This window comes from Periophthalmus magnuspinnatus, chromosome 13, assembly GCF_009829125.3.
Source record: "Periophthalmus magnuspinnatus isolate fPerMag1 chromosome 13, fPerMag1.2.pri, whole genome shotgun sequence".
Classification (NCBI taxonomy): domain Eukaryota; kingdom Metazoa; phylum Chordata; class Actinopteri; order Gobiiformes; family Gobiidae; genus Periophthalmus; species Periophthalmus magnuspinnatus.
Window position 1 is genome coordinate 2,139,294 of NC_047138.1, and position 13,017 is coordinate 2,152,310.

Sequence of the window (13,017 nt, forward strand, 5' to 3'; positions counted from 1 at the left end):
TGTCTCCTCTGATGTAATTACCTCTAATGGGACACACTATTTGTTATTCCAGGCCTCACTTTGGTCTAATCCTTTATCTGCTGAGTCTTTGATGATTTTAGGGCTTCATTTGGGACGGAGAGTCACATCCGCACATTTAAAGATGAACATTTACATAATCTTATCTGGTTATTTTATGACATAATAATGTAAACACAGCATTAGCTCTGTTAGCTCTATGTTTAACTCAGACGAGGATCAAGTTAGAGGCAGCGATTCACACACATTTATACATCACTACTGAGAGAGTGATTCAGTCTGTCCCACTGGTGCACTGTCTGCGCCGAGTCTGCGCCGAGTCTGCGCCGAGTCTGCGCCGAGTCTGCGCCGAGTCTGCGCCGAGTCTGCGCCGAGTCTGTGCCAAACTGATGTGGATCCCATCATAATAAAAATATAATGTGCATTAAAAATGACTAGAATGTTTGTGTTTTCCACTGCGTAAGATTTAAGACAAAACCAGGAATAACCAGGACTAAATCAGGAGTAAACCAGGGTTAAACCACGACTAAACCGGGGCTAAACCGGGACTAAACCGGGACTAAACCAGGGCTAAACCGGGACTAAACCGGGACTAAACCGGGATTAAAACGGGACTAAACCAGGGCTAAACCAGGACTAAACCAGGACTAAACCGGGACTAAACCAGGACTAAACCAGGACTAAACTAGGACTAAACACATAGGACTAAACCGGACTAAACCGGGACTAAACACATAGGACTAAACCAGGACTAAACCAGGACTAAACCAGGACTAAACTAGGACTAAACCAGGACTAAACTAGGACTAAACCAGGACTAAACCGGACTAAACCGGGACTAAACACATAGGACTAAACCAGGACTAAACCAGGACTAAACTAGGACTAAACCAGGACTAAACTAGGACTAAACCAGGACTAAACCAGGACTAAACCAGGACTAAACTAGGACTAAACCAGGACTAAACTAGGACTAAACCAGGACTAAACCAGGACTAAACATGTTGAATCATCGTTTCAGTTTTGTTCAGTTTAAACCTGGATCATTCTTCCTGAAGATGTGACTCAGACCTCGACTTTGACGATGTTTAAATCCAGACTCTGTTCTGTTTATCTGCTGTGACTGAAAGGGTTTTATTCTGCACTTTTCTGTTTTAACATTAATTTCATGATGGTTATTTGTGATTATTTATGATTTGATTTGTTTTATTGTGACTTTAATGTCTTTCTTATTCTGTAAAACATTTAAATTACCTCATTTACACATTGTGCTGTACAAATAAACTTCCTTTGCCTTCATGACACTTGCAAAAATGTTCTTTACTCTGACAAAGTAATCTGCATTTTTCAACTCCTAAAATAATGAAAGACACATTTCCTTGATAATAGTTGCACAGGGTTGCACACTACTAAACTTCTTGATGAACAGGTCACTTTTTCTCAACGGACGTCCAAAATGTCTGCTCCGAATTGGGGGAAATGGGGGATTAAGATGAGCAGGCTCGCCTCTCCACAAACCTGACTGTTACTTGGCCTGGAGGAGGGTCTTCTTCTGCTTCTGTTTCCATGAAATGTGTTTCCTTTTGGCTGTAATATTCCAGAGCAGGACACAAATCTCATCCATCTCCATGAAGAAGCGGACACCGATTGGTTTAACTTCAAATAGAATCATGCCACCTCCAGAAAGTTACACAGTGCTGCTTTAATATTTAATACTTGGGTCAAAATGTGACTGTAAGAACATGAGATTTTTAGAAACAAGATTAAACCATTTCAACTCAACTTAACTCAAAGGTGCAGTGTTTTTATCTGTTTATGTCACGTTAATAAAAAGTATTGCATTATTTATGGCATTTCCTAATAAAAAATGTACAATAATAAAAGACATTTGTGTTTTTATTACCGTAAACAACATTACTTTGGTTAAATGAGTTGTTAGAAGCTGAATAAAAATGCTTAACTTCACTTGAACCTTCTATTGTGTTAAAATAAAGAATAGAACAGAAAAACGCTGGCAGATTTGTCCTTGTTCAGTGTAAAATAATATACAGCCTCGTACCTGGACCTGTCCTCACACAGGCCCCACTATGTGCCTCTTTGTGCGTCTTTGTGCGTCTTTGTGCGTCTGTGTGCGTCTGTGTGCGTCTGCGTGAATACAAAGCTCTCTGTTCTGTTCCAGTGCTTCGTCTCAGGTTTACTCCAGCCTTTAGTCACAGTGGAGTCTCTCTGGTCCAAACGAGCTCTGTTCTTCTGCTGTCAGCACCAAGAGGCTCAGATCGGCGCCGTTTACGTTTGTGAAAAGACGAAAACGTTAGACTCTTGAACTGGGAGTCTGGGAACGGCCAAAAAGAGAAAAGATTTAAAGATATCGCACAATGAAACAACATTAGACTCTTGGCTGATGTGTCCTGAACACAGACCTAACAAAGACCAGAGCGAGAGATTTAAAGGGTTTATCAAGGTCTGGATTGAGCCCAGTTTAGTCCTGATGTAGAAATGGTTTGGTCCTGGTTTAGTCCCGGTTTAGTCCTGGTTTAGTCCTTTTTTTGCTCAGGTTTAGTCCTGGTTTAATCCTGGTTTAGTCCCGGTTTAGTCTTGGGTTAGTTCAGGTTTGGTCCTGGTTTGGTCCTGGTTTAGTCCGAATCAGACTTTAGACGTGGTTTAGTCCTGGTTTAGTCCTGGTTTAGTCCAGGTCATGTCCGACTTTAGACATTGTTTAGTCCTGGTTTAGTCCTGGTTTAGTCCTGGTTTAGTCCTGGTTTAGTCCTGGTTTAGTCCTGGTTTAGTCCTGGTTTAGTCCCTTTTTTGCTCAGGTTTAGTCCTGGTTTAGCCTTGGTTTCATCCTAGTTTCTCTTGGTTTAGTCCCAGTTTCCTCACGGTTTAGTCCCGGTTTAGTCTTGGGTTAGTCCTGGTTTGGTCCTGGTTTAGTCCGGATCAGACTTTAGACGTGGTTTAGTCCTGGTTTAGTCCTGGTTTAGTCCTGGTTTAGTCCTGGTTTAGTCCTGGTTTAGTCCTGGTTTAGTGAGTTTACAGTTCACTTTGTCCTGTTTAATCTGGTCACATTATCTTGTCATGATCTGTACATAAAACCTCTTAAACATCATCATAAATACTCATAAATACTCATAAATACTCATAAATACTCATAAATACTCGTAAATACTTGTAAATACTCTGCGTAGTCGTATACCGAACCCTCACGTGTAAAGTTCAGGTTAGCACTTCTCACGCTCTGCCTCATTTGAACCCAACTTTGATCAGAATTTGCATAAATAATCCTCACATTTTAGTTACTAAATTAATCAGACACCTCAGCACCTAAAGGCATAACGACCTTTAATCTTAAAAAAACTGCTCAAAAACGGTGCCAGATACAACCCACAAACAGGTGAGTAATGCAGACGGAGGCAAACATTGAGTAACACTGAGGCTTTGTGCGACGATGAGACAACAGTGATTATAATGTCCATAAAACGCACAACACGGACACAGACATACATGTCCTCATAAAGTTCAGCATCAGGAAACACACACACCTCAAACACCAGAGTTTTATGGTAAACGTATTATTAAATATATGAAACTAGGATTTAAATTTCACTCAGTTCAATACAAAGGAACACAGTACTCATTATTATTTAACACCACAGAGATGAAATAGAATTAAAATACAAAAAAAAAAGTACAATTTAAAACAAAAAAGTACATTTCTGCAGTGATTCTCATGTGCACTTACCATTCTAAAATGCAGGAGATGTCATATTTGTCCTGTTCATGAGATTTTTTTAGATAAGATGATATAATATACGCCTTTATTAGTCCCACAGTGGGGAAATTCCAGTGTTGCACCGCACAGTTAAAGAACAGAAGGAAAATGGTACAATAAAACAAGATAATACATAAATAGCTTAAAATAAAATAAAAAAATAAACATAAAATAGACTCTAATGTATTAAATAGTTTTGAAAGCCCTAATATAAATAATCAGATTAGTTAATTCACCCAAACGCCCAAAGGTGAGCTTGGTGTCTTGCTCACAGGCACAACAGCAGCGTGCACAGGTTGAACTAAGAGCAAAGTCGACCATTTAATCAAAACAGTGCAACATCATTTCTCAAGTGGTCTAAAAACGATTATCTTTTCCTAGAAAGCAGACACCCAGTATTGACTTTTGACTTTTAAAGGGGAGTGTGTGTCTTTCAATACGGCAAAGTGGAGCGTTACCTTCTGTGGAATGTATTCTGGCAGCGGCGGCGCTCGGCTATCAACGGTCCACTATTTACACAGAATAACAATGACACCGCAGAAATCTCTCCACTTTCTCAAAGAGACGAGGGAATATGAACTGGACAGATTCTAATTCTCACAAATAACGCCGCAGTAACACGCTCAGTCCTGACGATTCCCTTCAATAAACGGCTCTTGTCTGGCACATTTGGGCGTAGCTACAGCTGTGGATCGACACATAGACTTTGATCAATGAGCACAATTAGGTTCTTGGACACACACACACACACACACACACACACACACACACAAACATTTAGTGCTAATGTATTCGCAGTCATGAAGCGTGTCACTTTACAAACAAGTGCTGTCTGCATAAAGTCACAGCTACAGGAAGGTTAGGTTCAATAATTCATCTGATTGTGCAGGTGGGAGGACCTTATCGCACAGTTTAAGGGTTTTAAAAGTGGATTATGCAGCTTTTCTGTTACACAATTTGTCTCTGGAACTGTTGCTTTGCTTATTTGTGTTGCGTTTGTTAAATTACAGGTTGTGTTATTGCTCAGAAATACCTTGCATTCTTGTATTTCAGTGGTAGAAGTGGTCGCCTCTTGACTTTTAGCCTGTAACTTTTGACCTGTTTGTGCTGCCAAGAGATAAATAAGTACGTAAAATGCCATATTGTGGGGTTTTCCAGGCAAAGCAATGTTATTTCTCCTTCCAAAACAGTTATTTAGTGCACTTTTAACCTTCCTACAGTGGAAATTGCAAGTCTTTTAAAAAGTTTTGTGCAAATAAATCAGCAGTTCTCTTCCTCACCTGTAGGGGGAGACATGCAAACTGTCTCTCGATCAAACCCTCAACCAGTTTTAGTGCGTGTCCTCCTCTAAATCAGGTGTTTTGTGACTTTTGTGTAGCTTTATTTATGTACGGAGAGCCCGAGGAGAGTGCTCAGACGCTTCTTTTCAAAGCTGCCCTGGTCAAATACAGAAAAGTAAAAATACAAACAAAAAAACCCCAAAACAAACACGTACATAAGTCAATTTAAACCATTAAAACATGAGCAGGAGTGAGTTTAAATGCAGCGTGCAGTAAAGTGACCAAATACTGTCACATCCTCTGACTGAGCGACAACTGTCAAACTCATATTTTTCATTTCAATCATAAAAATATCTCTGAACACGACACCTGGTGACTCCGAGGTTTCTCTCTGGCAGCTTTTCAAAGACATTTAAACAACCTGTCTGTCTGTTTATTGTCAGTCAGACATCCACAACGACACTGCACATCCGTCCCGAGTCAAATACGAGACGCTGGGATTGATAAAACGGAGCAGTGTTCGCTTCAGTCTGCACGTTTTGCTTGTTTCTAAAATAAAAGTAGGTCTAGATGCGCATTAATCTGAAACAAACACATTCACATTTTAATTACAAAACCGCTCGCTTTAATCAGACTTTCCAAATGTGTTGTGGTAGAAGGAAATATTGTGGTGGACGACTGAATCTTTCCCACTGCACTACGTTGTTTTTCATAAGTACACACTCAGGGCTCTAGCCTTTCAGGGGCCCTAAGCTGAATTTTCCTTCGGGGGCCCTCGCTACTTCATCACAACCACTGATTAAAAAAACTGCAAATTCTAGAGCAGAGCCGTCAAACTCATTTTCACAGAGGGCCACATCAACAAAATGGTTGGTCTCAAAAGGCCAGATGTAACTTTAAGACAGAATAAATGTGACTAAAATGTAAACAAATGTAATGTAAAATAAATGCAACTATTTTTTAATCTTGTTAATTAACTGTTTCTATATTTATTACTTATATGTATCTCCTGATAAACTGATATTTTAAGACAGTCATACGTTTTAATTTACTTTGTCGCGGGCCACATAAAATGACGGGGTGCCCACATTTGGCCCACGGGCCTTGAGTTTGACACATGTGTTCTAGAGGCTCACAACAGCCAAAACAAGTATAACAGTATAAAAACATGTAAGGAAGGGGATCCGCCATTTTGTCTTGGTTTCTGGTACATTTTAATGTGTTCTATTTGACTAAAGTGAGCTACAGTTATCAATTATTTATGTCATAAAATGCAGAATTGGACAGAGTAGCCAAACATACTTAAGCAGAGTACACTTACTTCAAAATTATATCACTCAAGAAGTACAAAGTAGTGATCCAAGTTAAGAGTTGCATAAGAGAAACAGCCTGGGCAGAACATCAGATTTATAATCATCAGATCATTTGGACTGAACATTAAATAAAAGAGGATTTTAGGAGCACATCATTTTTGTGTTTATTTTCTAAAAGTGCATATTAATGAGTAGGGATGGACAGATACCGTGTCAGTACTCATACTCGTCAATGGGCTGCCAATACCAAGAGTCGATACCAAGAGTCGATACCAAGAGTCGATACCAAGAGCCGATACCACTGTATCTGTGCTGCCTCTTGTTTGTCTCAGAGCAGAGACATAAAGCTGCACATTCCACTTTTCTGCACATTAAGTGCAGCTGTGACGGGCACATGGAATATAGAAGTATTTAGACCTTTACAGTGTTTATATTTCAGAGAGGACATCATCAGTGCTCTGTTTTCAATAGTAGCATGCTAATGTTGCTAAGTGACGCTTGTACATGTTATGTAACTTAATATAATTGACAAACACATTTATCGACTGAATAGAGCGGGTTTAGAGCTTTAAAAGACGTAGCATGTCCATATTGGTAAAAGTAACAACAGTCACTGTTATGCTAACAGTGACTCGTTAGCAGTTAGCATTAGCAGTTAGCGCGGAGCGCAGTCTGCAAAGAGGAAGTGGTAAATATTAAAGTCAGATGTTTGTCTAAATAAATTACCACAAAAAGACAAACCACAACCATAAACAGCCAGTGTAATAAACAGACTCACCTGCTGCTCTGAGGTGTGTCCTCTGTCTCTCTGAGGTGTGTCCTCTGTGTCCTGTGTCTCTCTGAGGTGTGTTCTCTGTGTCCTCTGTCTCTCTGAGGTGTGTCCTCTGTGTCCTGTGTCCTGTCTGCAGAATTATACACGTCCAGCTTCACTGTTTTAACTGCAGATCCACTGATGTAAAGTGGGGACATATTTGTCTTCACACTGTCACATTGTCTCGTACTTTAAATAAACTGAACTCCACTCACTTCTAGTCTTTTAGTCTGTAAAACACCCATTTAAATGTCCCTCTGTCTCAGTCTCCCAGAGTGCACCTGGAGGGGAGGGGTCCTTCACACAGGTGTAAACACGTCGCTGTCCACACCACTGCCCGACTCAAAAACAAATGTAGCAGGACATATTTAACTACTGGAAATAAAACACATCTAATCGTTTAAGAAGGATTTTTAGACAAGTATAAACACCGGAGTCATTTAGTTTGAACATAAATGTATGGGCTCTTGGGGGCCCTCTGGTGGCCTGGGGGCCCTAAGCAGCTGCTCACTCTGATTATAGGCGGGGCCTGTACACGCTCCAAATATCCAGGCCTATTAAAGATAAAGCTTCATTGTAATAAATATGTCAGAACAAGGCCGCTCTGCTGCATTTTCAATCAGCTGCATAAAACAGTTTATTAAATCACCCGGATACAAATGTACAGATGTTTTATTAAAAATTCTTACAAAATCTATCAAAGTGACTTACAATAAAATACTTCTGGCATTGACTAGACAAAAGACATTTATAAACATCACAGGTTTAAAATGGATCAACACAGTTACAGTTTTTAGTTGTTAGTACAGACGGTGCGTTCAAATACACACGGACGTTTTGCCGCTGGTGGGTTTTCAGATCTGTGCTCATTCCAGATAAAGTGTGAACATAAAGTATAAACGTACGCCGCTGTTCAGTGAAGCGGCGATCGGCCTCGTGACGATCACAGCCACAAATTCACATTTTTATGAAAGAAATGTCACGTGAAGGTCTGACAAGTGCAAAAGGAACAAACAATCATCAGGTCCTCGAGTTAAACGACGTGTCCGTTGAATTTTTCACATGAACATGAACGTCGTCGCTCAAAAGAAGACGATTCGTTTGGACTGGAAAGACTCAAAAAAGTTCCAATCCAGGTTTAAATTGTAGTTTTATATCCTTGTGCAGCTGTTTAACATGAATATCGTCGACTTTCCCGGGACCACGACTGCAAAAACTGTTGAGAAAACGTATTTAAATTCACCTTTTGCCACCATTTCTTCAATAAATTAAACACGCGATTATCGGGCAACACTTCCGCCATAAAAAAACGCTCAAACGGAATCGACGTAAACACTAAAAGCAGAATATTTAATGAAGCGTATAAAAATAAATCCGTACTACACAGAGGCTCGGATAGTTCAATTTCCTCTTTATAATAAGGAAATGTGCGTTTAAAAAGAAATTCCCGTCTGTGCTGTATTGTCATAAACTGAATATAGATTTTACAGAGTTTGTGGTTTTAATTCAGCAGAAATCAAACTGAGCAAGCTGCAAACGAAAAGATTTATGTTCAGGATTCGCAAAAGTAAAGCTAAAAAGCAAAACTGGAACAATCCAAGTGTCTGTGCGACTCATTTTAGCCCCAATAAACAAGAATTCTTTATCTTTTTACTGGCGTTTTACCGATAAAAACCCTTTAAAGTTTAGCTTTGCGATCTGCTTCCATTATGTACATCAGCTTAACGGAAAAGTTCTTAGCGATAGAGTCCTGCGGCGTTGAAAAACCTCGAACGCCTCCGATCAATCACACGGATCCCTGCAGCAGTTATCGATACAAAACGACCATTGTCCTTTAGTCTGGCGGTCGTTTTTTAAGCTATTCGCCGATGTCAAACCTGACCTGATTCGACTTTCCTCCTCCTTTCCAACGTCTCCTTTCTTTCATTTTATTTGAGGCTCAATGACAGCTCTTCCTTGGCGCGGCGCCCGGCGACATCTTGGCGTCCCTCCAGTAAAAAAAAAACCTCAGCCTGTGCAGCTTCACATTTCAAACATCTCTGTCCCCGCGCGGTCTTCTTCTTCATCAGTCAGAGTCGTCTTCGTCTTCGTCCGTGCTCCTCTCGTCCTCCTCGGATGAGCTGGAGTCGGGGGTGCTGGGGTCGGAAATCATGCCGTCGGAGCTGTCGATCTCGATGGAGGTCTGGGACAGGTAAAGGTGCACGGCGCGGGACGGGGGGCTGCACGGGACAAGGGCAGAGGAGACAGCAGGGGGCGTGAGGGAGGACAGGACACGGGCCGACACACACACACTCAAGAGAAACATGCCACGAGTACACGGGGTTTGGAAGCATTTCTGCACAAACTAATGATCATTTATAATCAGATACTGTGTTTTCTGGACTATAAGTGTCACTTTTGTTCACAGTTTGTCGTTGGTGTGACTTATACTCAGATGTGACTTATATGTGAAATGATTCAAATCTATAATGTCACATGTTGGTTCTTGTCACAGTGACGACCGCGCGAGGGTCACTGAACATTTAAAACTTCAATATTACGGTGATTTAAAAGAATCTGAGAAACACTGAACAAAAACGCCCCTAAAACAAAATCATATTCTCGTTTTCTCTGGAGTTGGTGGATTTGTTCAGAAGTGACACCGAGGATGAAGAATTCAGTGGATTTATTGATTTGGAGTGAGATCCAGAGTAAACTTGTTGTTTTTTCTGCTTTATTTATCTGATTAACTGTTAATATCTTACGTTAACAAACCAGACACGTGTTCAGTTCTGTCTGTGCTTCATGGAGCTGAATAAATATAAATGTGTTACGTTAGCGTGATGTACTGATATTCAGCCTGTTGGTCCACATTTTATTATTATTATTAGAACTTGACTTTAAAGAGAAAATGTCTGTTCTTGGTCACTACTTCCTGTTAGCGTCACTACTTCCTGTCCAATTTTGTCTCTATGTTTTAGCAGAATCTCGCAAAAATAATCCTGTTAATAGATACTGTTGTTCTCTATTTTATTCTTATTATTATTATAACTTGACTTTAAAGATAAAATGTCTGTTCTTGGTTAATACTTCCTGTTAGCGTCTCTACTTCCTGTTAGCGTCACTACTTCCTGTTAGCGTCACTACTTCCTGTTCAATTTTATCTCTATGTTTTAGCAGAATCTCACAAAAATTAATAAATCCTGTTAATAAATACTGTTGTTCTCTGTTTTATTTAAAATGTCTGTTCTTGGTCTCGGATTTTGTTAAATAAATTTCTCCAAAAATGCGACTTATATATGTTTTTTTCTTCATTATTTTGCATTTTTTGGCTGGTGCGACTTACACTCCAGAGCGACGCATAGTCCAGAAAGTACAGTAGTTGCTGTGTTGTAGTAAAAATAACTGTACAATACTTAAAGCTGCACTTCTTTAAGCATCTGGGGTACGTTTTGGAAAAGCTAAACGCGTTGTATCAAACTAAATCATGGAAACGTGGCAGTGACTGAAGAGTGAGGAGGCTTTAACAAACAGGACACGTATGACACATCCATGTACGTGCAGAGATTACATGTATGTGCATATATTACATTACATACATTACACACTCTTGTAAAAGGACAGACCACAGCGCTACAACATGAGGATAACACCGCTGTTCTAATGGAAACAATACCTTTTCTTTTAGTCTCCATCTTCTTTCGATTGTGTAACATCAAATTGTGTCGTTTGGTTCAGTTTTGGAGAAGAATGGAGTCTAAGTTTATCAAATTAAACAGATCTGAAAACCCAAGACAGAAGCAAACCAGTCCCAAATGCCCAGCAAAATGTAACATTGTTCAAAACAGACAATTAAACCATAAATTTCAGTCAGTTTATGAGGAAGATTACATGAAATCCAATGTGCAGATGTGCCGTTTGTGTAAAGTGTCTGTTTCCAACAACGTTCACCGACAGATTTGATCAAAAATATAACAAATATCAGTCACAAAAACTGGCAAATCAAACCAAAATACAGTGCTAGTACTTCAGTAGTGAATCATAACAGGAATATACAACGGTACGATCCAATTTGGACACGTAGATGAACTGATCGGACAAAGACAAACACAGAACAGTCGTTAAATGCAAAACTGGAGCAGAAATGAAGCAGGTGTGAGTTTGTGGAGTCGGATCGAGCTTGAACGCAGCATTTTCGAGCACGTTTCTTCCACCTCACGCACTAAATCCACACAAAAAATACTTATACTGACAGTTTTTTCCTCTTGTTTAACTTGTTCAAATCAATTCTGTTTCCTCGTTGGACATATTTCACGATAAAGATTCGATGTTGACTCTAAATTTGTCAATCTATTTTGAATATTTAACGTTAAAAACAATGCATTTATTAGTATTTTAAACAGCGTATCCTATTTTTTATGTATTTTTTTGCTTTAAATCAAATAATTAAATGGAAAAGGTGACACAATATATGTATTTAGGCTCAATATTTCAGTTTTTTTGTGTAATAGTCTTACGTTTTTGCAGCTTATATTGTTTAGTAATACTGTGTGAAAGGCTGATGCAGTAATATTAATACTATTTATCGTCTTAGTAATGCGATATTGTGTTGTTATAATGTTAATAATACAATCTGCCCATTGTCCAGCTACTATTGTTGGTCTAAAATACTTCAAACCTGCGTCCTATTGCCGTAGTTGAATTATATAAGTGAGGAAGTAAACAGTGGAGCTGCTATTGTTCTGTGGCTCTCATCAAACATTAGCTCTAAACAGGAAACGTGCTATCGACCTTTTTTTAGGCGAGCAGGAAAAACGCGCTGATAAACCGCTCGCGTCGCAAATTAAAGGCACATGTTGATAGTATAAAAGCTCGATTCTTCCGTACGTACATTAAAACACATTCTTGTTTTAAGTCTGCTCCGTCAGCACCTCCACGCCGGGGTCCAAAGCTCTGAGAGGAAGCACAGAGTGAAAAACTGTCCCAAAAGGAGCACCACAAGCCCCCGCACAGCCCAGAGTCTGTCCCCCCCTGGTCCATGAGCTCCGTCCCGGGCTCAGTCTTACCAGGCAGTGGGGTCTTTGCGCTCTTTTTTTTGAGGGGGCGCTTCCACGTTCCCTTCCATCCTCTGGCACTGACGCTTTTTGCATTTTCTGCACGACACGATGATGACCAGCAGCACCACGACCGCCGCTATGCCTCCTCCGATCGCCATGGCCAGATACAAGAGCTCGGAGAACGAGGCTGGAGGAGAGAAATGGAGAAATCGAGATGATGCTTTAGTTTATGGGTAACAATTATCGACATTTTAAAGTCTGTTATCTTATTTTTAACGGACAGTATCTAGAGGGAGATGAAGCTCTTAAAAAACTGAGCTGTTCTGTACCAGATCACGTCAAGTTTCCATCTGCAGACCCAGATTTACACCAATAAATGACCCCAAAAGTAAGTTTAGTGTCAGTTTTCTTTTCTAAACAGGGACTCCCAGACTTCCCTCCCCCCAGACACGTCCTCCAGCTCCTCCAGTTGGACCCCAAGGCGTTCCCAGGTCAGAGACACATAGTTCCTCTCAGCTGGGAGGAGGCTCCGCGGAACACCTCCCCAGAGAGGCGTCCGGGAACCGCCTCAGCCGCTCCTCTCGACGTGGAGGAGCAGCGTCTCTACTCTGAGCTCCTCCCGTGTGACCGAGCTCCTCTGTCTCTAAGGGAGCGTCCTGAAGCTCATATTTCGTCCGCTTGTATCTGCGATCTCATGACCACAGGTGACGGCAAGAACATAGATTGACGGTAAATGGAGAGTTTTGCTTTTCGACTTTTTCAATGAAAGATATTTTGCATTCACTGTTCTGTT

The 13,017-nt window shown here is 40.4% G+C and overlaps 1 protein-coding gene across 1 annotated transcript in view; it reads right to left on the minus strand.

Annotated features, from left to right (window-relative positions):
- Positions 1-7,843: 7,843 nt before the first annotated feature.
- LOC117380789 (myelin protein zero-like protein 2) overlaps positions 7,844-13,017 on the minus strand; it is a 42,505-nt gene continuing 37,331 nt past the window's right edge. The window contains exons 4-5 of the mRNA XM_033977632.2: positions 12,234-12,411; positions 7,844-9,407 (exon numbers count right to left, since the gene is read on the minus strand). Coding sequence (XP_033833523.1) covers positions 9,254-9,407; positions 12,234-12,411 — 332 coding nt within the window. The 3' untranslated portion in view covers positions 7,844-9,253. The remainder of the gene's footprint in view (positions 9,408-12,233; positions 12,412-13,017) is intronic.